The sequence below is a fragment of the Bufo gargarizans genome, chromosome 2, assembly GCF_014858855.1.
Source record: "Bufo gargarizans isolate SCDJY-AF-19 chromosome 2, ASM1485885v1, whole genome shotgun sequence".
Classification (NCBI taxonomy): domain Eukaryota; kingdom Metazoa; phylum Chordata; class Amphibia; order Anura; family Bufonidae; genus Bufo; species Bufo gargarizans.
The window spans coordinates 567781952-567807171 of NC_058081.1; the positions used below are offsets into that span (position 1 = coordinate 567781952).

The 25220-nt window shown below is 43.7% G+C and overlaps 1 protein-coding gene across 1 annotated transcript in view; it reads right to left on the reverse strand.

Moving 5' to 3' along the window:
- The window catches only part of LOC122926726, a 129380-nt gene that overhangs the window by 66645 nt on the left and 37515 nt on the right, over positions 1-25220 (reverse strand). Inside the window, exons 4-5 of the mRNA XM_044278199.1 lie at positions 7540-7680; positions 1739-1876 (exon numbers count right to left, since the gene is read on the reverse strand). Of these exons, the coding sequence (XP_044134134.1) occupies positions 1739-1876; positions 7540-7680 (279 nt within the window). The remainder of the gene's footprint in view (positions 1-1738; positions 1877-7539; positions 7681-25220) is intronic.

The following is a 25220-nucleotide window of genomic DNA, read 5'->3' on the forward strand; positions in this document are numbered from 1 at the left end:
ATAGCATAAGATGCTATATACGGTATGTGTCATCCACAGATCCCCCCCATAGCAGTGTCATCCACAGATCCCCCTCCCTATAAAAGTGTCATCCACAGGCAACTAGGACATGTTGAAATCTGAGTGATTGTTCTTTTTTTTTAAAACCACAGACAGCAGGACTTTTCTTCCCTGTTGCAGTTTTAAGTATTGGGTAAAGTATCGCAGAATTTCTAAGCATACTTGTGTAAATGTATCATTGTTATAGCTGCCCCCCCCCCTACTTTTGTCCTGGCCCCCATTGTGCCCCCCCCCCTCCCCCCGCCCCCAAAAAAAATTTGAAACCTAGAGACGCCACTGGGTAAGAGCAGTGAGACTTTGGAACTCTCTGCCTGAGGAGCTGGTGATGGTGAGTACAATAAAGGAATTCAAGAGGGGCCTGGATGTATTTCTGGAGTGTAATAATATTACAGCCTATAGCTACTAGAGAGGGATCCAGGGAGTTATTCTGATTGCCTGATTGGACTCGGGAAGCAATTTTTTATTCCCCTAAAGTGGGGAAAATTGGCTTCTACCTCACAGGTTTTTTTTTTTGCCTTCCTCTGGATGAACTTGCAGAATGACAGGACGAACTGGATGGACAAATGTCTTTTTTTGGCCTTATTTACTATGTAGAAAACCCCAGTAAATTAATTTGTCATGTTATTATGGTCATGTGGATACCTAATTTATGTAGGTTTTTTGTTTTATGTATTATATGCACGATGCATTTGCCAAATTTGCCAAATTTATTAAGATTTGTTAATAATTTTGGATCCTAAACTGAGCCTGACTTTCGGCGGGGTTGATTTTAAATATAATTTATGCCAGTTTTTAGCATAAATTATAGTAAAAATGCCTTAACATCACGAAGCCTCCGGTGCCAGTTGTAGTAAATCTCAAAAGTGCAATCTGACATAACAAAATGTTTGTAGCCCATGTATAGCTATTAGACAGGTTTACATGTTACATATTTTTGGTCACCTCTAGAGTGAGTTTCTATTATAAACAACCAACATTCTCCGGTCCTTTACTGATAACAGAAATGCTCCACACTCCTATTACTGAGGCTGCTCATCTGTGTACCCTTCCCATGTCACCTATGTCCTGTAGATTCATTCCTGCCGAACCTTAAATACATTTTGGACTGTCTGGTATACAACAATAGATTTCTATATTTGGTGCTGTCAAAGGCATAACATGAAGCTAATGGTCCTCAAGGCAAAATCTGTAACGGGGCCCAAAATAACATGTGCCATCAATAACAATGGAGGCTTTTGGGCATTCAGGCATCTGAACCCAGGTGTAGCTGGTACTTCGGCATTACTTATGGCTATGTCCCTGTCTTGTGTAGAAAACTAGTGTGAGTAGAACATCAGATGTAGAACTATTTATGGCTAGTGTTGAGCGAACTTGTGTTTTCAAGTTCAATATGGTTTATACATTGAAGGTTTCTTGGTGCGGTCTGGAATAGGTGTCCGGCTGTTTTCTGTTGTAGGACTAATGATAATTGTTGGCTGCTCAGTTTGGCCTTCACTGGTGGAATGATGCATGCTACTAGGTAAGAACGTACTTGGCATTCTTGAAACAAGAGTGATCAGAGGACCATAGGTTGGAGGATTCATATTATAATTTTTAATATAATTACCATTATAATCCTAACCTTTGGTCCACTGGAAAATTGTCTGGTTATCGAACCCTGGAAATAACATCACTGTACCTGTTTTTGTAGCCATTTGTCTGCGAGCGGGAATAGGAGGAGGTGACTTCTGGCCATGTAACTGCACAGGAGATTTTGGTCGCAAGCCCATGTGTGTATTAGGTTCTGGAGGGAGTCTGCAGTGTGGCTGATTGGGATCTGAAAACACAAGCAAAATATGCAAAAGTTATGACATATGGCAATATAGTTGTGATTATATTCCCCTACATGGTCACCCACCATGGCTAAAGGTCAATCGGTCTACTATTATAGACTTGTGCTCTTTCACACGAGCGATACAGATTGTGTCAGGATCTATTCTGGAACCAACTGATGGTTTGCACACAAGTTCAATCAGTTTTTTCTGCGATTGTATTCAGTGTTTCAGTTTTTTTTGCATTTTTAACACATGTGAAGAAAAGCTGAAGAATAACACTCAACATCTCCTAGCATCCATCAGTGAAAAATGCATTACATCTGGACGCCTTTCGCTTTTCACGCAAGCCTCAATAACTTTTATAGGACCAGGGCAGTGTGAAAAATACCTCTTTCACAGGAGTGAGTTTTCCGTCTAGATGTGATGCGTGTAGCGAATGCATTGCATCCGGACTGAATCCTGACCCATTAATTTCAATGGATCTGTTTACTTGAACGTCGTTTTTCACGCACCATCTCTGCATTCAGGAAAAATCGTAGCATGTTCTATATTGTGCTTTTTTTTCACACAGCCCTGGTCCAATAGAAGTTAATGTGGCTTGCGTGAAAAGCGGAAGGAAATGCGTTTTTCACTTATGGTAGCTAGCAGATGTTGAGTGTTATTCTTCAGTTTTAACAATATAACAAAATAATAGCAAAGATAGGTGCACTCTGCGGTCTTACTAAACCCTCAAAAGTGATGGAGGGATAGCATTAAAATCTATCATTCTTATCTCTCTGTATATCATCCCTCACACTCTCATCTAATCTATCGATTTACTTATCTGTCTATCTCATATCTATCTGTCTGTCTGTCTCTACCAAATAAAACCAGACTGGAAAATATTGGTCATTAGAAAAACATGCAATATATGGTGGTCAGATGCTTTATAAATATGGTGCATGTATACAGGGAGTGCATAATTATTAGGCAAATGAGTATTTTGACCACATCATCCTCTTTATGCATGTTGTCTTACTCCAAGCTGTATAGGCTCGAAAGCCTACTACCAATTAAGCATATTAGGTGATGTGCATCTCTGTAATGAGAAGGGGTGTGGTCTAATGACATCAACACCCTATATCAGGTGTGCATAATTATCAGGCAACTTCCTTTCCTTTGGCAAAATGGGTCAAAAGAAGGACCTGACAGGCTCAGAAAATAGTGAGATATCTTGCAGAGGGATGCAGCACTCTTAAAATTGCAAAGCTTCTGAAGCGTGATCATCGAACAATCAAGCGTTTCATTCAAAATAGTCAACAGGATCGCAAGAAGCGTGTGGAAAAACCAAGGCGCAAAATAACTGCCCATGAACTGAGAAAAGTCAAGCGTGCAGCTGCCAAGATGCCACTTGCCACCAGTTTGGCCATATTTCAGAGCTGCAACATCACTGGAGTGCCCAAAAGCACAAGGTGTGCAATACTCATGGCCAAGGTAAGAAAGGCTGAAAGACGACCAGCACTGAACAAGACACACAAGCTGAAACGTCAAGACTGGGCCAAGAAATATCTCAAGACTGATTTTTCTAAGTTTTATGGACTGATGAAATGAGAGTGAGTCTTGATGGGCCAGATGGATGGGTCCGTGGCTGGATTGGTAAAGGGCAGAGAGCTCCAGTCCGACTCAGACGCCAGCAAGGTGGAGGTGGAGTACTGGTTTGGACTGGTATCATCAAAGATGAGCTTGTGGGGCCTTTTCGGGTTGAGGATGGCGTCAAGCTCAACTCCCAGTCCTACTGCCAGTTTCTGGAAGACACCTTCTTCAAGCAGTGGTACAGGAAGAAGTCTGCATCCTTCAAGAAAAACATGATTTTCATGCAGGACAATGCTCCATCACACGCGTCCAAGTACTCCACAGCGTGGCTGGCAAGAAATGGTATAAAAGAAGAAAATCTAATGACATGGCCTCCTTGTTCACCTGATCTGAACCCCATTGAGAACCTGTGGTCCATCATCAAATGTGAGATTTACAAGGAGGGAAAACAGTACACCTCTCTGAACAGTGTCTGGGAGGCTGTGGTTGCTGCTGCACGCAATGTTGATGGTGAACAGATCAAAACACTGACAGAATCCATGGATGGCAGGCTTTTGAGTGTCCTTGCAAAGAAAGGTGGCTATATTGGTCACTGATTTGTTTTTGTTTTGTTTTTGAATGTCAGAAATGTATATTTGTGAATGTTGAGATGTTATATTGGTTTCACTGGTAAAAATAAATAATTGAAATGGGTATATATTTGTTTTTTGTTAAGTTGACTAATAATTATGCACAGTAATAGTCACCTGCACACAGAGATATCCCCCTAAAATAGCTAAAACTAAAAACAAACTAAAAACTACTTCCAAAAATATTCAGCTTTGATATTAATGAGTTTTTTGGGTTCATTGAGAACATAGTTGTTGTTCAATAATAAAATGAATCCTCAAAAATACAACTTGCCTAATAATTCTGCACTCTCTGTAATTTAAAGGGTTTCTGTCATGAGAAATAACGTTATGTAGCTGGATGACATTAGCGATGTCCTAATGTCAGCAGAACATAACTATGACTTATATCTCCCTGCCTGCCGCCGTTCGCGCTAAATAATGACTAGTGGGGCGTTGCTGCAGCACCTAGAGGCTCCGTCCCCTCACCGCTTGGCACGCCCTTGTAAAGGTGATTGACATCCTTGGTCTCCTCTGTGCCCCGCGAATCCAGCGCCTGCGCCGTCTATTTTAGTATTAGGCGCAGGCGCAGTGAGTGAAGGACGGCAGCAGGCGAGCGTCCTTCACTCACTGCGCCTAATACTAAAATGGACGGTGCAGAATTTGCGTGGCACGGAGGAGACAGAGGATGTCAATCACCTTTAAAAGGGCGTGCCACCTTTACAAGGCGTGTGAGCGGGCAGGTCTCTGGGAAAAGAGGATACAGCGTAGTCTCTGTACCTAGAAGTCATCTCAGCCGCCTGATGTATCTATAAAAATAAACTTGGTAGTTTGTTAAATCTACCCAGTTTTTATATGAACATAGACTAGTTGAGGTGCTGTACATTGAATATATGTATGTAGTGAGGTAAGTCTACTGTGTCATGTGCCACTTGTGCAGGAGGTGGGAGACTAGGGGCCCATCTTGATGTCTTGATGGGCCAGATGGATGGGTCCGTGGCTGGATTGGTAAAGGGCAGAGAGCTCCAGTCCGACTCAGACGCCAGCAAGGTGGAGGTGGAGTACTGGTTTGGACTGGTATCATCAAAGATGAGCTTGTGGGGCCTTTTCGGGTTGAGGATGGCGTCAAGCTCAACTCCCAGTCCTACTGCCAGTTTCTGGAAGACACCTTCTTCAAGCAGTGGTACAGGAAGAAGTCTGCATCCTTCAAGAAAAACATGATTTTCATGCAGGACAATGCTCCATCACACGCGTCCAAGTACTCCACAGCGTGGCTGGCAAGAAATGGTATAAAAGAAGAAAATCTAATGACATGGCCTCCTTGTTCACCTGATCTGAACCCCATTGAGAACCTGTGGTCCATCATCAAATGTGAGATTTACAAGGAGGGAAAACAGTACACCTCTCTGAACAGTGTCTGGGAGGCTGTGGTTGCTGCTGCACGCAATGTTGATGGTGAACAGATCAAAACACTGACAGAATCCATGGATGGCAGGCTTTTGAGTGTCCTTGCAAAGAAAGGTGGCTATATTGGTCACTGATTTGTTTTTGTTTTGTTTTTGAATGTCAGAAATGTATATTTGTGAATGTTGAGATGTTATATTGGTTTCACTGGTAAAAATAAATAATTGAAATGGGTATATATTTGTTTTTTGTTAAGTTGACTAATAATTATGCACAGTAATAGTCACCTGCACACAGAGATATCCCCCTAAAATAGCTAAAACTAAAAACAAACTAAAAACTACTTCCAAAAATATTCAGCTTTGATATTAATGAGTTTTTTGGGTTCATTGAGAACATAGTTGTTGTTCAATAATAAAATTAATCCTCAAAAATACAACTTGCCTAATAATTCTGCACTCTCTGTAATTTAAAGGGTTTCTGTCATGAGAAATAACGTTATGTAGCTGGATGACATTAGCGATGTCCTAATGTCAGCAGAACATAACTATGACTTATATCTCCCTGCCTGCCGCCGTTCGCGCTAAATAATGACTAGTGGGGCGTTGCTGCAGCACCTAGAGGCTCCGTCCCCTCACCGCTTGGCACGCCCTTGTAAAGGTGATTGACATCCTTGGTCTCCTCTGTGCCCCGCGAATCCAGCGCCTGCGCCGTCTATTTTAGTATTAGGCGCAGGCGCAGTGAGTGAAGGACGGCAGCAGGCGAGCGTCCTTCACTCACTGCGCCTAATACTAAAATGGACGGTGCAGAATTTGCGTGGCACGGAGGAGACAGAGGATGTCAATCACCTTTAAAAGGGCGTGCCACCTTTACAAGGCGTGTGAGCGGGCAGGTCTCTGGGAAAAGAGGATACAGCGTAGTCTCTGTACCTAGAAGTCATCTCAGCCGCCTGATGTATCTATAAAAATAAACTTGGTAGTTTGTTAAATCTACCCAGTTTTTATATGAACATAGACTAGTTGAGGTGCTGTACATTGAATATATGTATGTAGTGAGGTAAGTCTACTGTGTCATGTGCCACTTGTGCAGGAGGTGGGAGACTAGGGGCCCATCTTGCTAAAACTACTTTCACACTCGCGTTTGGTGTGGATCCATCATGGATCTGCATAAATGCATCCGTTCAGATAATACAACCGCATGCATCCGTTCAGAACGGGTCCGTTTGTGTTATCCTTAACATAGCCAAAACGGATATGTCTTGAACACCTTCGAAAGTCAATAGGGGACGTATCCGTCAGTGAAAACGGATCCGTCCCCATTTACTTACATTGTGTTTCAGGACAAATCCATTTGGCTCAGTTTCGTCAGACAGACACCAAAACGTCTGCCTCCAAAGCGGAATGGAGGTGCAACGGAGCCTACCTGATGCATTTTGAGCGGATCCTTATCCATTCAGAATGCATCAAAACTGATCTGTTTTGGACCGCTTGTGAGATCCCTGATCAGATCTCACAAACAGAAACCAACCTTAGGGGCCCACCGGAGGATTTACCTGTACCCCTGTGGGCCAGTCCAGGCCTGATTACAACCCCTACATGGTCACCCACACTGGCTAATGGTCAATCTGTCTACTACTGGTGGATTTATAGCTTGTGCTCCCATAATAATGTATATTTACACTGACTGATAGCAACAGAAGAGCAGAGACGTTTAAGGGTCTAGCTGGGGCACTTGAGAAGTTTAAGTAGTAAATGCCACAGAAAAGAAAGCCATTAGTAAAACAAAAGGAAATATCACAGTCCCCTCGCTGTTTCCAGTCCCAAGCACCTCTGGTTCGCACCCAAGCTGGGGTGGGGTCAGAAGGGTCTCTGTTCTAGAGATACATATGTGTAAGTCCCAGAAGTCTATCAAAAATATATGGCATATCCTGTAAATATGCCATAAATATCTGAGATGGGAATAACCCTTAAGTATCATACTAGAAGAATATTATTGTTCATTAAATAGAAAGTCAGTAGTGAACAGCAATATGTATTTGTAGAGACATTGGTGGATGCAAGTACTACATGCAATAGCTGTACCAGGAGGTGCGGACACTGTGGATTTTTTCCTTCTTTGTGGAACAGGAGGAGGTGTCTTCTGATCTTCTAACTGTGCAGGAGATATTGGCTGCAAGTCCTGGCATACATTAGATTCCGGGGAGACAGTGCAATGTTGTAACCCTGTAAAGAAAACATGAAAGAAAAATAACATCAGGGAAGGATGACTTCAGCATTAGTCCAATATATTTGGTCTCAGAGGGCATGGAACTCTTAAAACATAATAGGACTATTCCTGTGGGACCCCTGACTATCCCTCCACACAGAGATGCACCCAGGTGGTAGGTGCACTTTGTCCACATACCTGCCCCTAATTGACTCTAATACAGGTCCTTCTCAAAAAATTAGCATATTGTGATAAAGTTCATTATTTTCTGTAATGTACTGATAAACATTAGACTTTCATATATTTTAGATTCATTACACACCAACTGAAGTAGTTCAAGCCTTTTATTGTTTTAATATTGATGATTTTGGCATACAGCTCATGAAAACCCAAAATTCCTATCTAAAAAAATTAGCATATCATGAAAAGGTTCTCTAAACGAGCTATTAACCTAATCATCTGAATCAACTAATTAACTCTAAACACCTGCAAAAGATTCCTGAGTCTTTTAAAAACTCCCAGCCTGGTTCATTACTCAAAACCGCAATCATGGGTAAGACTGCCGACCTGACTGCTGTCCAGAAGGCCATCATTGACACCCTCAAGCAAGAGGGTAAGACACAGAAAGAAATTTCTGAACGAATAGGCTGTTCCCAGAGTGCTGTATCAAGGCACCTCAGTGGGAAGTCTGTGGGAAGGAAAAAGTGTGGCAGAAAACGCTGCACAACGAGAAGAGGTGACCGGACCCTGAGGAAGATTGTGGAGAAGGACCGATTCCAGACCTTGGGGGACCTGCGGAAGCAGTGGACTGAGTCTGGAGTAGAAACATCCAGAGCCACCGTGTACAGGCGTGTGCAGGAAATGGGCTACAGGTGCCGCATTCCCCAGGTCAAGCCACTTTTGAACCAGAAACAGCGGCAGAAGCACCTGACCTGGGCTACAGAGAAGCAGCACTGGACTGTTGCTCAGTGGTCCAAAGTACTTTTTCGGATGAAAGCAAATTTTGCATGTCATTCGGAAATCAAGGTGCCAGAGTCTGGAGGAAGACTGGGGAGGGGGAAATGCCAAAATGCCTGAAGTCCAGTGTCAAGTACCCACAGTCAGTGATGGTCTGGGGTGCCATGTCAGCTGCTGGTGTTGGTCCACTGTGTTTTATCAAGGGCAGGGTCAATGCAGCTAGCTATCAGGAGATTTTAGAGCACTTCATGCTTCCATCTGCTGAAAAGCTTTATGGAGATGAAGATTTCATTTTTCAGCACGACCTGGCACCTGCTCACAGTGCCCAAACCACTGGTAAATGGTTTACTGACCATGGTATTACTGTGTTCAATTGGCCTGCCAACTCTCCTGACCTGAACCCCATAGAGAATCTGTGGGATATTGGAAAGAGAAAGTTGAGAGACGCAAGACCCAACACTCTGGATGAGCTTAAGGCCGCTATCGAAGCATCCTGGGCCTCCATAACACCTCAGCAGTGCCACAGGCTGATTGCCTCCATGCCACGCCGCATTCTGCAAAAGGATTCCCGACCAAGTATTGAGTGCATAACTGAACATAATTATTTGAAGGTTGACTTTTTTTGTATTAAAAACACTTTTCTTTTATTGGTCGGATGAAATATGCTAATTTTTTTAGATAGGAAATTTGGGTTTTCATGAGCTGTATGCCAAAATCATCAAAATTAAAACAATAAAAGGTTTGAACTACTTCAGTTGTGTGTAATGAATCTAAAATATATGAAAGTCTAATGTTTATCAGTACATTACAGAAAATAATGAACTTTATCACAATATGCTAATTTTTTTAGAAGGACCTGTATACCCTACGTCATCCCCACACGTTTCCCCCAATTTATGGGTTCTTCAGGGGAAAATGCGTTAATGGGTACACTATGCTAAAAATAAATGTGATGTCACCATAAGATAAACCCCAGTGGAGAAACTACCAATGAATGAAAAATATACGTGAGTGTAAATGGTAATCAAAATATAAAGAACCGCAAGGGACGAATGCTTAAAGATGCAAATAGATAACAACCGGTCCAGAGGACCACTCACGTGTGATGGTAGCTGAGGGGTGAGACGACCACACAGCTGAACGTCACAGCTAGATAATGGTGGAGCAGCAGAATGGCATGGTGTGTTGGGAGATTAAATAGTGGCGGCGAGGCGGGAATTTCCTCCACGCTAGTCATGTGCATATGGCATCTGGAACGCATATGGTAATGTTTGCTTTCCAGAAATGGAGGTGAGGTATAGGAAGGTGTAATAATAATGGTGCATGCTTAAATGTAAGCACCGCCCATGTGAACACCCCTATCTAGCGAGGTACTGCTATGGTAGCGGAGACATTGCTTACATAACCACCTGGGTTCCAGTCGGGTAGAGTGCATCTTCGGGTTGGAGCGCTCCAAAAGCCGGACTGTGAGCTCCGCCCGTCTCTCGCGCGAGATGCCGCTAATGGAGCGGATACACTTCCCACATAACAGAGGTAGCTTCCGGTCACACACATAATGGAGAGGACTCAAAGAGGAGTCCTCTCAGTGCATTTTACTGCTGGTTTTTGGGAGCACAGGGACAAAATGCAAGTGAGTATGACGATAATAATTACATATCCGGACTGAGCATTACTTACACTATATGCCACTTACTATAGTTTGGGGGGTGTTTTGGAACTAACAGATTCCCTTTTATCTACACCCTTACCTTCTGCCTGATGGATGTTGTCATAGACATGAGGCCTAAGGGACAGGAACACACATGTAAGGGGTAGCGAAGGAAGTGCCTAACTAGCTATCTGTGTGCAGTCTTATTAGCCATGTACACACACAGTCCATCCTTGGAACACTTCCAAAATACAGTCTAAAGGTCCATTCACACGTCCTGTTTTTTTTCATCCTGAAAAACGGTCCGTTTTTTGCGGATCCGTTGTTCCTGAAAATGTTTCCGTATGTCATCCGTTTTTTGCGGATCCGCAAAAAACGGAAACATGTATACATTTCAATAATCAAATAAAGTTGTTTGGATTTCTTTGAAAAAAAATTGAAAAAAAAAAAAAAAAAAAAAATTTGTTATGTGTTTCCAGGAACGGAATCCGCAAAAAACGGATGACATACGGAATGACATCCGAATGTCATCCGTTTTTTGCGGATCCATTGACTTTGTATTGTACCAGGATCCGATTTTTCAGGACAAGAATAGGACATGTTTTATATTTAAACTGACATGCGGAACGGAACAACGGAAACGGACAGCACACATTGTGCTGTCCGATTTTTTCCAGGACCCATTGAAAATGAATGGGTCCAGATCTGGTCCTGATCTGTTCCTGAAAAAACGGAACAGATCAGGAAAGAAAAAACGGACGTGTGAATGGACCCTAAGGGTACTTTCACACTAGCGTTTTTACTGAATCCGGCAGGGTTCTGTAAAAACACTTCCGTTACTGATAATACAACCATCTGCATCCGTTATAAACGGATCTGGTTGTATTATCTTTAACATTGCCAAGACGAATCCGTCATGAACTCCATTAAAAGTCAATGGGGACTGATCCATCTTGCTCCGCATCTCAGTAAACCGCAGCATGCTCCGGTCTGGGAATGAAACTAAACGGAATGGAATGCATTTTGGAGCGTTCCGATTAGTTCAGTTTTGTCCCCATTGACAATGAATGGGGACAAAACTGAAGCGTTTTTTTTTCCAGTACTGAGCCCCTAGGACGGAACTCAATACAGGAAAACTAAAACGCTAGTGTGAAAGTACCCTTAGCCAATCAGCACAGCCCATCTCTGCTGTGTGTAGTGCCCTGGAGCAAGGGCACGTTGGAGTTTGGGTGTTTGTGGACATTGCCTCAGTGGTTAGCACTGGTGCCTTGCAGCGCTGGGGTCCTAGGTTCAAATCTGACCAAGGACAACATCTGCATGTAGTTTGTATATTCTCCCCATGTTTGTGTGGGTTTCCTCTGGGTACTCCGGTTTCCTACCACACTCCAAAGACATACTGATAGGGACCTTAGATTGTGAGCCCCATTGGGGACAGTTGGATGCTAATTGCCTGTAAAGCGCTGCAGAATATAGTAGCGCTATATAAGTGCATGAAATAAATAGACAGCTGGGTCAAGTACAACACATGTAGAAGAAAATGCACTTAGAGTTATAGGAAATCAATATGCAATGTGTAATCTGTCATTTCTCCTGACTTAAAGTAATTGTTTTCTCCATGATATAGCAAACTCTTATATTCCTCCTTGAAGTGTATGAATAAATTGACAAGCCTTCAATGTCATGGTGTGTTCCTGAGCTGCACAAAAACTTGACATTTGAGGCTCATAATCCCCAAGGGGTGGGGTCCATATGGTATCACTCTGGGGGGGGGGGGGGCTGCCTCAGTTGTTGTCCTGGGGTGCCTTTTTGAGGGACCCTTATTACTGGATGAGGAGGAGGAGAAGGAGGAAAAGGGCTAGAGGAATGTGCATGCTCTTCTCCCTCCCTGGCTTTCTTCTTGCCACTCTGCTATAAAGGCCAGATTTGTGGACGACTAAGAGTTGTCCTGTGGACAGATTCTTCCCACCTGAACTGTGGGCAGTTCCTCCAGAGTGAGCATGGGCTTATTGGCTGCTTTTCTTATTAGTGCTGCCCTTGCCTGGGCTGTCAGTTTAGGTTGACGGTCATGTCTTGGTAGGTTTGCAGTTGTGCCATACTCCTTCCATTTTCAGATACTGGATTGAACAGTGGTCCGTGAGATGTTTAGAGCTTGTGATATTTTTTAGAACCTAACTCTGCTTTATACTTCTCCACAACTTTATCCTTCACCTGTCTGATGTGTTCCTTGGTTTTCATGATGCTTTTTGATCACTAATGTTCAATAAAAAAAACTCAGAACAGCGGTAATTATACTGAGAATAAATTATACACAGGTGGACTCTTTTTACTAATAAGGTGACTTCTGAAGTCACATTGGTCACACAGGATTTTATTTAAAGGTATCGGAGTACAAAGGCACACCACACTTTTCAGATTTTTATTTATTAAATATTTTGAAAACTATGCATCATTTTCTTTTTACTTCACACATACTTGCTACTTTGTGTTGCTCTCAAATATTTGAACCCAAATATTCTCCATTTTTGAGAGCAGCAGCAGTGCAGTGTGGAACCTCATGCAGGGGCGTAGCTAAAGGTTCATGGGCCCTGGTGCAAGAGTTCACCTTGGGCCCCCCTTCCATCATTGCTTTGTGGTCAGGGGCAGTGAACCACATTGCCTTCCTGCTGTCTGAGGCAAAAATTGAAACTGCACCCCCACCATGCCAAATTCTTGACCTAACACCTTCCCTTCAGCCAGAGGTGTAACTTAACCAGCATGCACCTTCTATAAAACAGGTGTCTTCTCATGTGCTACAAGGATCTTTGGGGCCCCTCAGGGTCCTGGGCCCGGTAGCGACTGCTACTTCTGCACCCCCTATAGCTATGCCCCTGACCTCATGGACAAGGAAAGAGATTTGCAAAAGGTTAAAGGTTGTAGTAGTGGCACCATGGGGAGTAGCATGTGCAGTACAGTATGAAACATGATACAGATAGACAGTAAAAGTTGCATCATTTGGCTGACGATAAATAGGCACTGTTATCAATAGCAGATCTGTTCATTGTCATCAGTCAGAAGTGGAAATCTTCACTGACCGTGTGCCTGATTCATTTTCACTAAGATAATGTTTTGGACACTTGTGCAGGACAATTTTGCCTGTTTGGTTTTGAGGACACCGCCTGTCATGCTGAATACCTTCTCTGACAGTATGCAGGAGGCTGGACAAGATAGTAGTACAACAATGGAAAAGTGGGCCAGTTCCAGCTACTGTTCCAATCTGCCTCCCTAGAAGTCCAGGTTGCAGGGAATGTGCCAAAGAAAAGGCACTAGAAATCGAGACAATTTTAATTGTCAGCTGACCAGAAGTAACAATGCCATACAGTGTCGGACTGGGGTACCTAGAGTTCACCATTAAAATTTATTTTGGGGGCCCACCGTACGGATACATTCAAATATAATAAATAATCTAACACGTTTTTTTTATATGAATATAGGCTGGTTGAGGTGCTGTACATAGAATATATATATGTAGTGCAGTAAGTCTACTGTGTTATGTGCCACTTGTGCAGGGGGTGGGAGACTAGGGGCCCACCTTGCTCAGGGGCCCCCCGGGGGATTCCCCTGTACCCCTGTGGGCCAGTCCGACCCTGATGCCATAGAGCAGAATGTAATTTTGGTGATGGCTCAGAACTAAGCGACAATTTTTATGGAAAGAATTATGTAGCAAAGAAGACCAGGATTTTCTCAGAAATCGATTGCTGCAATCAGATTTGAAAAACCTGATCAACACAAAGTTTCAACAACAACCAGGAGCATTCCCTGTGATGCACAGCTATTTGATATGTTCAATGTGTTGTCCCTGGTGCTAAACACAGAACTTTGAAGTTTTGAACTTCCTGTGTTGATGCACAATCAACCCTTTAGCGATCAAGCCTGTTTGGGCCTTAATGACCAAACCAAATTTTGGAAATCTGGATGTGTCACCTTAGCGGAGAATAACTATATTAAGAATTTACACATCCAAATAGTTGACAGGAAGGAGTTTAACTGCCTGTCAACTTATGTCCTACTCAAACATAAGAGGACAGAACAGTGAAACAGTGGTTTCTCATGGGCTGAATGGTAGGTTACTTAATCCCGCTGAACCCACAGGCTGGATAAGAGGATACTGAGCCCTGCACAGTACTACAGTGCAGCAATACTGCTACAAGCCACCCCTAACAATTGCAAGTGTGTAAGCCTGTTCATAGTGTCACCATGTCAGCAAGACTGGACCATTTGAGACAGGATTTTACATCTCAGCTAGCTCCAGAGGCACAAATAGGTCTGTGAGCTGCTCCACAGTCACCATTGGCTGTACAAAAGCTTAACCCTCCAAGACATGAGCGGCCTTTCAAAAACAAAAGATGCAGTTGAAAAAGTAGAAAGCACACCTAGAACACCTAGAAGCGAAATGAGAGATGCAGTCAAAACTGGAGAGGACACACCTAAAAGAAGAGCCTGAGAGACTGGCTGCAGAGAATGAGGCTGCAGCCGCTATGGCTGAAGCGGAGGCTTTAGAGCAGGGGTGCAGAAACTTTTTGGGTCTGGGGGCCACATTATCACATTTCACAATTTTAAGGGGCTGCAAAAAAAAAAAAAAAAAAGTTAATCAGCGCTTGTTTGCATCAGCCTATTACACAGGCCGATGCAAAGTTAATGGGGAGGAATGATCACTACCACTGTCATTCTTCCCTCATTATAATCAATAGAGCTGAATGAGGGTGATTACAGAGGCAGATGTGCTGATGATCATCGTACAGCTTTCCTCCTGATAAAATATGCAAATTAGTAATTCCTTGTTTCTCTGCTGATCAGCGGCCCGATTATACAGGCCAGTTATCAGGAATGAGCACTCCTATGAACACTTGTTCCCAGTAATTGTCCTGACTATTGTGCAGTGTAACAGGGGCTTAAAGGGATTTCCCAGTAAAAAAATATTTTTAACACATTCCTGAAGCATGGCCCTGAAACAGAAGATTCATACTTTCCTGCTCCCTGCCACTTCCGCTGTCTCCATCTTCCGGTCCTGGCGCTGTTTACATCTGGCTGGCTATGGGCATAGTCACTTGCACCGCTCCAGCCAATATATGGTGATGTGGCCGCAAGCAGCGTTTCACAGCTGAAGTCAGTCATTTGCTGGAGGGGTGCCTTGAGATCTGAAGATGGAGACAGCGAGAGCAGCATGGAGCAGGAAAGTACAAATCTTCAGTTTCAGGGACCATGCTACAGGAAATTGTAAAAAAAATCATGGGGGTTAACTACCCCCCGTGGACTGGTATGACTGGCGGACATTTAATGAGCCCAAGAACCAATAATAAAGATTTACACCCCTACAAAAGGAGGGCACACCCCCCAGCCCATTGTGTTCTTTTCTGTCCTCCGGACAGGTGGACAGGCGGTTCCCCTCCATTTTAGGGAAAGTATTTATCTTTTGTGCTGGCGTTTTTTTTTCTCCAAAATTCACCGCCTATTTCTGTATTAGTGCAGTTATTTGTTGCGGTCTTGCTACTACGCTAATTTAGTGGGCCTCTGCTTATGCTTCAACTGATGGTTTCAATTTGTTCAGAATTATTAATTCTTTCTTGTTTTTCAGCGATGGCTTCCCCGTAAAGCGGCCTCAAAGAGGAAGCACTTGTCCTGCTTTGATTGCAGTACACTGCTGGATGACAATTGTCCCTACTCAAGGTGCGAGGCGTGCCGTAGATCACAGTCGGCTACGGAGCCCACCATGCAAGAGATGTATGCGTGGGTCAAGGGATATGTGGATGAATCCATCAAAGGTGTAGTCAACCTGCTGGACGAGAGGCTTCCTACCTCTACTCAAGCCCCTATGGAGACCTCTGCGCCCGTGGAGAGGCCCGCTGCAATTTCTTTAGGCTCCACCTCTTCGGATGAAGAAGAGTTTAACTTCCTGTTTTTTCCCACCAGAAAGGACCCAGAAATTGCTAAAGTCCATCAGGTCGGGGGACCATGATGTTGACACTGGGGAGTCCTCTGTTCCCGCCGGTCGGGCACATCGCGTCTTTAAGGCAGATGAGACCCTCCTTTCTGTTATGAGAATGGAATGGAAGAAGCCTAAAAAAGGCCCTGTCCTGACAAAAAAATTCAGGACAATGTTTCCCATGGCAAACTCCTTGGTGGAATCGTGGGTTCCATTCCCAAGGTGGACATGGCTATTGCCAAACTGTCCAGACGCACTCTGGTGCAAGCAGACGATGGGTCTAATCTGCAAGGAGGGCAGTGTGCACTCTGAGGCGAGGTTATTCGGCTGCTGCAGCCTCTGCCTCTACCGCTATTGCGGCTATGGAAGTCTCTTCCTTCCTGCGCTCCCGTCTCAACCAGATACAGACGGATGTGTACCAGAGAGTGTCCCGGGACGATATCCTGTTTAAGACCGTTAATTTAGCCACGGACTTTCTGTGCGATATGGCACAGTTGCAGCTGAAGCTGGCAGCCAAGTCGATGGCCTTAGTTTTTATAGCCCACAGGCCCTTATGGCTTAAGCCATGGGTCGCGGATAATGCGTCCAAATACAATCTATGTGGTTTGCCTTTTGAGCCTGACCGCCTGTTTGGTGCTCAGCTAGATAAAATTATGGAACATCTCTCTGACAAAAAGGGGAAGAGTCTTCCCCAGCAGCCCTTTCGGGGTCGGGCCAGACAGGAGCGTGGCAGTAGATCCGGCCAACAGTCTAGGTCACATAGAGGAGCTAAGGAGGCTAAGCACTCCTGACTATGGGCCTCTCGCAGGCTCTCGGTTAACCCCCATTACTCCTGCCATCCTTCCCGAAAATTTTCCCATTCCTTGTCCCCTGGTCTCGCCCAGTTCAAGGATGTCTGGGCTCAGGAGATTTCGGACCCTTGGGTACTTAAAGTCATTTCCGAGGGCTACTTAATAAACCTCAAGTCACCTCCTCCGGACAGATTTATTGTCAATCAGCGCCTCCTGCCTGCCAAACAGGCAGTTTTGGAGGCCTATATTCAGGACTATATCCTCAAGGGCGCTCTGATGGATGTCCTGGCAAGAGAACGGGGCTTAGGGATCTATTCTTCGTTTTTTCTAGTTCCCAAGAAATCTAGAGACCTCCGGATGATTATCGATTTGAGATTTTTCAATCGATTTATAAGGAAGGTAAAGTTTCGTATGGAAACTATCAAGTCAGTCATCCACGTCCTCAACCCTACCCTGGACCTCAAGGATGCCTATCTTCACATCCCCATCCATCCTGCCTCCCAGAGGTATCTCAGGATCGCAGTCCAGGTCTCGGGGGTCCTCAGGCACCTTCAGTTTGCTGCCTTACCCTTTGCGATTTCCTCTGCTCCGATCACCTTCTCCAAGGTGGTGGTTTCGGTGGTGGCAGCTTTAAGGCTTCAAGGGCTGACTGTAATTCCTTATCTGGACGATTGGCTCTAAATAGCCTCCTCGGTTCCAGTTCTTTCCCGCCATCTTCATGTAGCGATCTCTTTTCTGCTCCGCCTAGGGTGGATCATCAACTGGCAGAAGTCGAATGTGAGCCCGTCGACTTCAGTAACCTATCTAGGCTTCATAGTAGACTCAGTTGGGATGTCACTCCAGTTGACTCCAGAATGAAGAACTCGGATTCGGGACCTGGCAAGGTTCCTTATTATTCCTCGTCGAGTCTCTATCAGGACTCTCATGAAGATGTTGGGGCTCATGTCAGCGGCTGCGGATGCAGTCCCTTGGGCTTTGTGGCACCTCCGCCCCCTTCAGTCGGAGGTCCTTGCAAAGAGGGATAGCAGCCCCGCCGGGCTAAACTCCCTGTGCTCCCTGTCATGTCAAACTCGAACCTCCCTGAGATGGTGGCTCCATCTCCCGGAGGGAAAGTCTATAACCCAGACATTCTGGGTCATATTGACTACGGATGCGTCCCAAGTAGGCTGGGGCACTCACCTAGACGATTCCCCTGTAAGGCATTTAGTAGCGCTCCCATTCTGATCCAGCCTGATCAGGAGAGACCCTTTATTGTGGAGGTGGATGCGTCCGAGGACGGTGCAGGAGCAGTCCTTTCACAAGGTCCTGCTAGCCTCACTAACCTGAGACTGTGTGCCTTCTTCTCCAGGAAATTCTCTCCCACGGAGAGAAACTACGACATAGGGAATAGGGAGCTGCTGGCTATTAAATGGGCATTTGAGGAGTGGAGGCATTTTTTATAGGGGGCAAGGCATCGGGTAACTGTTGTCACTGACCATAAAAACCTAATGTTTCTCGAGTATGCTAAGAGGTTGAACCCCCGTTACTCCTGCCATCCTATGGAGTGTGTACCACTCCACTGGTACAATAAAATGTATCTGTGTAGCGCCACCTGCTGTATGCTTGTTTCTTATTTCTTTGACCTGCTCCCTGAGATGGCCGCACATTCTCAGTTTCATCCTTCAACTGGCTCCTGAGCTGGGATAGGGAGAGCATGGGCATGCCCCCTTAGCTGCAGCAGAAAAGACACTTCCTTTGAGCTGCCTTCTTGATATCCATCTAGCAGAGCATTGAATGGGGAGATCTCTGGATCCATGTGAGGTACAGGGCTGGTTCTAGCTTTGTTAGAAAGAGGTTGTCATGTACTATATGATGTCTGATTTGATTTTTTTACATTAGTCATGGGCTAAAACAGGGTCAGTGTCTACCTGCTTCCACCTCAGAGGATCACACAAATGTGTTCACAGTCACTCCAATAACTGTAGAACGGTAGAACATGTCCTATTCTTGTCCGTTTTGTAAACAAGGATTGGAAATTTCTACAGAAGTAAAAAAATAAATGGTGCCATGATTTCGGCTGGGATCCGGCTTTTAGCGTATCCGCCATTTACAGAGAATAAAACACGACCGTGTACATGAGCCCTAATATGTATATTTACTCATATTCCAATGTAGACCTACAGCCTGTCCACCTCATGCTGTGAGTAGAGACTTTATCTCTAGACCTTCATTCATTTCAATGGGATTAAGTGATTTGCTTGTGTGAAGATTGGTGCTTACTTTATTAAACAATACCACAATGGCCCAGTTGACCCAACATCTGGTATTAGCATAATTGTATTGGATCAAAAAATAGATGTTGCTATCACCACACAGCCTCCCAGATACAGCGGAGCCGAAAGTCATCCTTTATCAAATATAGAAGGATCAGAAGAATATGGAATACAACTCACACAATAAGATATATAATACACGCTACAAGATAGGCCGTCTATCTATAGCAGGTCCGATTCTACCTAACTGGTCAGAAAATTCCATTCTGGATGAATAAACTCAACCCGAATTCAAAGTCCTCCAACTGTCCTGAAAATTCTTAGATGACACTCAAAATGAAAGTCATAGCTTACTTCAGTGTAAGTGGTCATAGGGGAAAACAGCAGGATACTTTTATTTGGGCTCCTTATCACATAGAGAAATAAACATAAACACGGTTATCCATTTCAAAATCATTTATTAAAACAAAATCCCTGCAGAGAAAAATTGTGATCCAGAAGAAGGCAAAAACCTGGACACATTTGGCCAGTTTGTGTCACAGGGAAAAAGACGAAGACTGTTGTGTTCTCTGTTGACTCTGGGACGCTGGTCTGGGGCTTGTATCCTGAAAGCTTCTTGCCTTAACTATCAGCCTGGCGTCCACCGGCATGCCACGCAGATAGGAAGACTGTTGTAACCGTCTCCGTGTGATTGGTATCCGTTGGATATCTCGAGATGCCTCCAGATCTATGTGGATAGATCCAATGAGTTCAGGATAGATGAGAATATCTTTATCCTGTTTGCCGATAAGTCTAAAGGCCGCAAGGCGTCCAAGGCGTCGATTGGTCGCTGGATTAAGGAGGCCATCAGAGAATCTTTGTCTCCCAGGCTTTAGATCCTCCAGAGTTTGTGAAGGCCCATTCAATTGGGCCATTTCCACTTATTTCGCTGAGGGGACACCTTCCTCTGGAGATGATTTGTAAAGCTGCCTTTTGCCAGTGGACGATATTATTTAGCATTTTTCCTTTTTCTTTTTTCTTTTACTTATTTATTTAAATTTGTTATTGAAATTATTTTATTTTATTTTTTTAATATATTTTTGCCACACACTTTAAAAGACCTAATGGGCGACACTGACTTTTTTTCTTTAGCACTTTTTTTTTTTTTTTTTCTTTCTTTCAATTTTTTTTTACATTTTGTAAAGCTCCTGTGGGGGCTTTGTACCAAGGCAGAGCTGATCAGGGATTACTGACCCTGCAGTTCTAAGCTCCTCTGCCCCTATGACATCCAGTAATCACGTGATCAACCGGGTGCACCTGCATAGCGCTCCTTGAGGAGAAGGCATAAACGCTGATAAACCTCTTCTGCCTTCTCCTCGGCACCCTCGCTGTCATTTACAGCTGGGGCAGATATGCTCATGCTACAGTGCAGGGGCAGGAGCTGTAATCCAGCGCCGTGCGGCGCTCCATGGCTCTGGGGCTGCGTGCAGCCCATGGGCCGCAAGTTGTGCACCCCTGCTTTAGACAAAGCAATTAATCCCCCAGGTGACAGACTCAGAGGCATATTTTGGCCATCTTGACAACTGTCTGCATACTTCAGACATGTACTACAACATGCTAAGTCAGATGACAGCCTACATTCAGGTTCAGGAGCACAGTCAACCGCTGATAATGAGCTCTAGCAGAATCCTGTCACACAACAATTAGCCTCAGCTGACCATGCAGCCTAAGTCAAACAAGACAGCAGATTCATGTACCATCAACCCTCAATGCAATCTGTACCTAAATCAAATGCTCACAGTATAGTCATGCACTTTAAGAAGGAATGAGTACAGTGGCTATTACAGCAACAACACAATAAAAAATTACAATAGACCGCCAGATCCTCCACACAGGAACCTATCTCCAGATCCATCGTACAGATATTCGATCTCCTCAAAATCATTGTAAAATGTTAGCTAACAACTATAGATGAGCAAAGTTTCGTAAACTTCAATTCAGCGGCTTTGCCGAATTTCACAAAGAAAGTGCATTTCTTTGTGAGTAGTGTGGGAAGGCACAAGGGTTCCGTCATTGACAGAAGGTATGTGTCACCGAGATTCCTGGCCTCGGTGAGGTAAGAGCCCACTCAGAGGCAGTTAGTGCTGACTGACACTTGTTATTTAGTATGGCTGTAGAGCCGATACGGGCCGGCTCTTACTGGGAGCAGCCAAAGTGCAGGGTGGGTGGCTTCTCCCCATGTTCTAGGCCGGGTATTGGTTTGGGATATAAAAACCCAGCCAGCAGTCTCAGCTGTGTGGATTATCCTCCACTTCACAGTGAAGCTGTGGAGAAGCTGTGGTTTTGGGATCTGCATTAGTTGTGCCGTGCTAAAGGGCTGAGAGCCGCATTGCTGGAAAACAGGCCCCCTAAAGCCTGCAGTGGATGGCTGATGAAAAACTGCTAACCAGGTGAACGTCTGTCTTCTGTGGACTTTCCATGGTGTGAACATACACCAATACTGCGAACTGTTATTTTGTTTTGCCTTTTGTGTGAATAAACACTGAACTATTTAAGCTAAAGACTTTGTGATTGCCTCAATACTGCGTCCGCTAACCTGCCTACCAGAGCAAATCCCCACATTAGCGAGCGCATCGCTGATCACGGCATGTGAGATAAAAAAATAGGGCTTTCAGGAGTTAATCGGTGAAAAAGAAAAAATAATAATACTCACCTTATCCAATTTGAGCGTGATTGAAGATACCGCGCAAAATCTTACGCTGCGCGTGTTGACATAATTGCCTTGGCCAGCGTGATGCTGGCAAAAGATAAGATGGCCAACATCTACAGTCGTGGTCAATTACATAAATATTGGAAATTGGAAAAGTTGCTGCTTAAGTTTTTATAATAGCAATTTGCATATACTCCATAATGTTATGAAGAGTGATCAGATGAATTGCATAGTCCTTCTTTGCCATGAAAATGAACTTAATCCCGCAAAAAAACTTTCCACTGCATTTCATTGCTGTCATTAAAGGACCTGCTGAGATCATTTCAGTAATCGTCTTGTTAACTCAGGTGAGAATGTTGACGAGCACAAGGCTGAAGATCATTATGTCAGGCTGATTGGGTTAATATGGCAGACTTGACCTGTTAAAAATAGGGTGATGCTTGAAATCATTGTTCTTCCATTGTTAACCATGATGACCTGCAAAGAAACGCGTGCACCCAACATTGCGTTGCATAAAAATGGCTGCACAGGCAAGGATATTGTGGCTACTAAGATTGCACCTCAATCAACAATTTATAGGATCATGAAGAACTTCTAGGAAAGAGGTTCAATTCTTGTTAAGAAGGCTTCAGGGCGTCCAAGAAAGTCCAGCAAGCGCCAGGATCATCTCCTAAAGAGGATTCAGCTGCAGGATCGGAGTGCCACCAGTGCAGAGCTTACTCAGGAATGGCAGCAGGCAGGTGTGAGCACATCTGCACACCCAGTGAGGCGAAGACTTTTGGAAGATGGCCTGGTGTCAAGAAGGGCAGCAAAGAAGCGACTTCTCTCCAAAAAAAACATCAGGGACAGATTGATCTTCTGCAGAAAATATGGTGAATGGACTGCTGAGGACTGGGGCAAAGTCATATTCTCCGATGAAGCCTCTTTCCGATTGTTTGGGACATCAGGAAAAAGGCTTGTCCGGAGAAGAAAAGGTGAGCGCTACCATCAGTCCTGTGTCATGCCAACAGTAAAGCATCCTGAGACCATTCATGTGTGGGGTTGCTTCTCATCCAAGGGAGTGGGCTCACTCACAATTTTGCCCAAAAACACAGCCATGAATAAAGAATGGGACCAAAACACCCTCCAACAGCAACTTCTTCCAATAATCCAACAACAGTTTGGTGAAGAACAATACATTTTCCAGCACGATGGAGCTCCGTGCCATAAGGCAAAAGTGTATAACTAAGTGGCTCGGGGACCAAAACGTTGACATTTTGGGTCCATGGCCTGGAAACTCCCCAGATCTTAATCCCGTTGAGAACTTGTGGTCAATCCTCAAGAGGCGGGTGGACAAACAAAAACCCACTAATTCGGACAAACTCCAAGAAGTGATTATGAAAGAATGGGTTGCTATCTATCAATCAGGAATTGGCCCAGAAGTTGATTGAGAGCATGCCCAGTCGAATTGCAGAGGTCCTGAAAAAGAAGGGCCAACACTGCAAATACTGACTCTTTGCATAAATGTCATGTAATTGTCGATAAAAGCCTTTGAAACGTATGAAGTGCGTGTAATTATATTTCACTACATCACAGAAACAATTGAAACAAAGATCTAAAAGCAGTTTAGCAGCAAACTTTGTGAAAACTAATATTTGTGTCATTTTTAAAACTTTTGGCCACGACTGTACAATCACAATACATTAGTAAGTTAACTTTCTCTACATGATAAATGCCACTTACTGAAGTTAGACAACCCCTTTAAGGTATTCATCTAGGGGTACTGTGAGAAACAAATTAATACTAAGCAGGTGAAGAATGTTTGTTTTTCTAAATGTTTTTACATGTGTCAAGATTTTTGTAAGATCAACCTCCCAAAAATGACCCCATTTTGAAAACTATACCCCTTAAGTTATTTATTTAGGGGTGTAATAAGTAATTTTAACCTCCAGTTTTTTTTTTAAAGAAATTAATACTAAGCAGGTGAAGCAAATTTTTCACACATGTTGAATTTAAAGACAGTGTTTTTTTTTACAGAGCACATGAAATGAAGTACCTGTCAAAATGTTTTGTGGCCCTAGTCTTATGTCTTGACAGACAACAGGCCCTAAACCAAAAGGAGCAGCCAGTGGCTCTCAGAACAGAAAAGAAATTGAAATTGTTTCAGGTCCCAATGCACACTTGTGGAGGCATCGAGCAGCCTGTACAATAGAAAATCCCCCAAAATTATTTACTTTTAAAAAGGTGTGCATGCTGAGTGCACCACTGTTACTGTCTTAGAAACATGATACATTGTTATCTGCATTCTGGTCTGACATAAAATAGGGAAAATAACTGTACTGTAGTGAAGGGCAATATGTCCATGAAAATGGAGGAAATGTATCTGTGACAAATTCGAGTTTGTTCACAAGATGAAAGAAACCTGTAGGGCTATACCTGTAGGGTCGTACATCTCTTTAGCACCATCAATCTCTCCATCTTGCCGGGCAGGGACCTGTTATGGTGCACTCATGTAAACAGCTATGCACACAAACAACCAATTACCTACAGAATATATAAAAGGACAGTGTCTGGAACCATCTGTAAGAACAGTAATAGATCACTAATCCGCAAAATTCTGTCAGTATTTCTAGACATATTGTCCGGTGTACGATGTCCACCAAAAACAAATCCTTAATAAAGCTCTTCAGAGGGGTAATCAATGTCATCAGTTTATTTGGGCAATCATAACCTGGGTTTTTTCAGTGGGACCTGGAAATTGTCACTAAAATGCATAATTCACATAACTCCTAAAATACTGGGGTAGAATAGGTCTTACTGGTTGCCCAGGCTGATTTATTTATTTTTTGCAAAGAACATGTGTGGAGGTCCACATTCTGAAATAGGCAGGCGTGGGCTTATGTGCAGTAAACTGCCTTAACCCCTTAGTGGCCTGTTTTGGGCCTTACTGACCAAGTGTTTTTCTTCCTTTTTTCATCATCGCGTTCCAAGAGCTATAACTTTTTTACTTTTCCATCTATATAGCTTTTAGGGCTTGTTTTGTGCGGGACAAGTTGTAGTTTTTAATGGCTCCATTTTAAGGTACACATAACTTTCTGATTAACTTTTATTAACTCTTTCTGGGAGGGAGATGAGGAAAAACAGCAATACTGCCACTGCGTTTTTACGTTATAAATGTTACAGTGTTCATTTTTTGGTATGAATAACACAATATCTTTATTCTTTTGGTCAGTACAATTACAATGATACCAAATACATATAGTTTTTTTTTACGTTTTACCA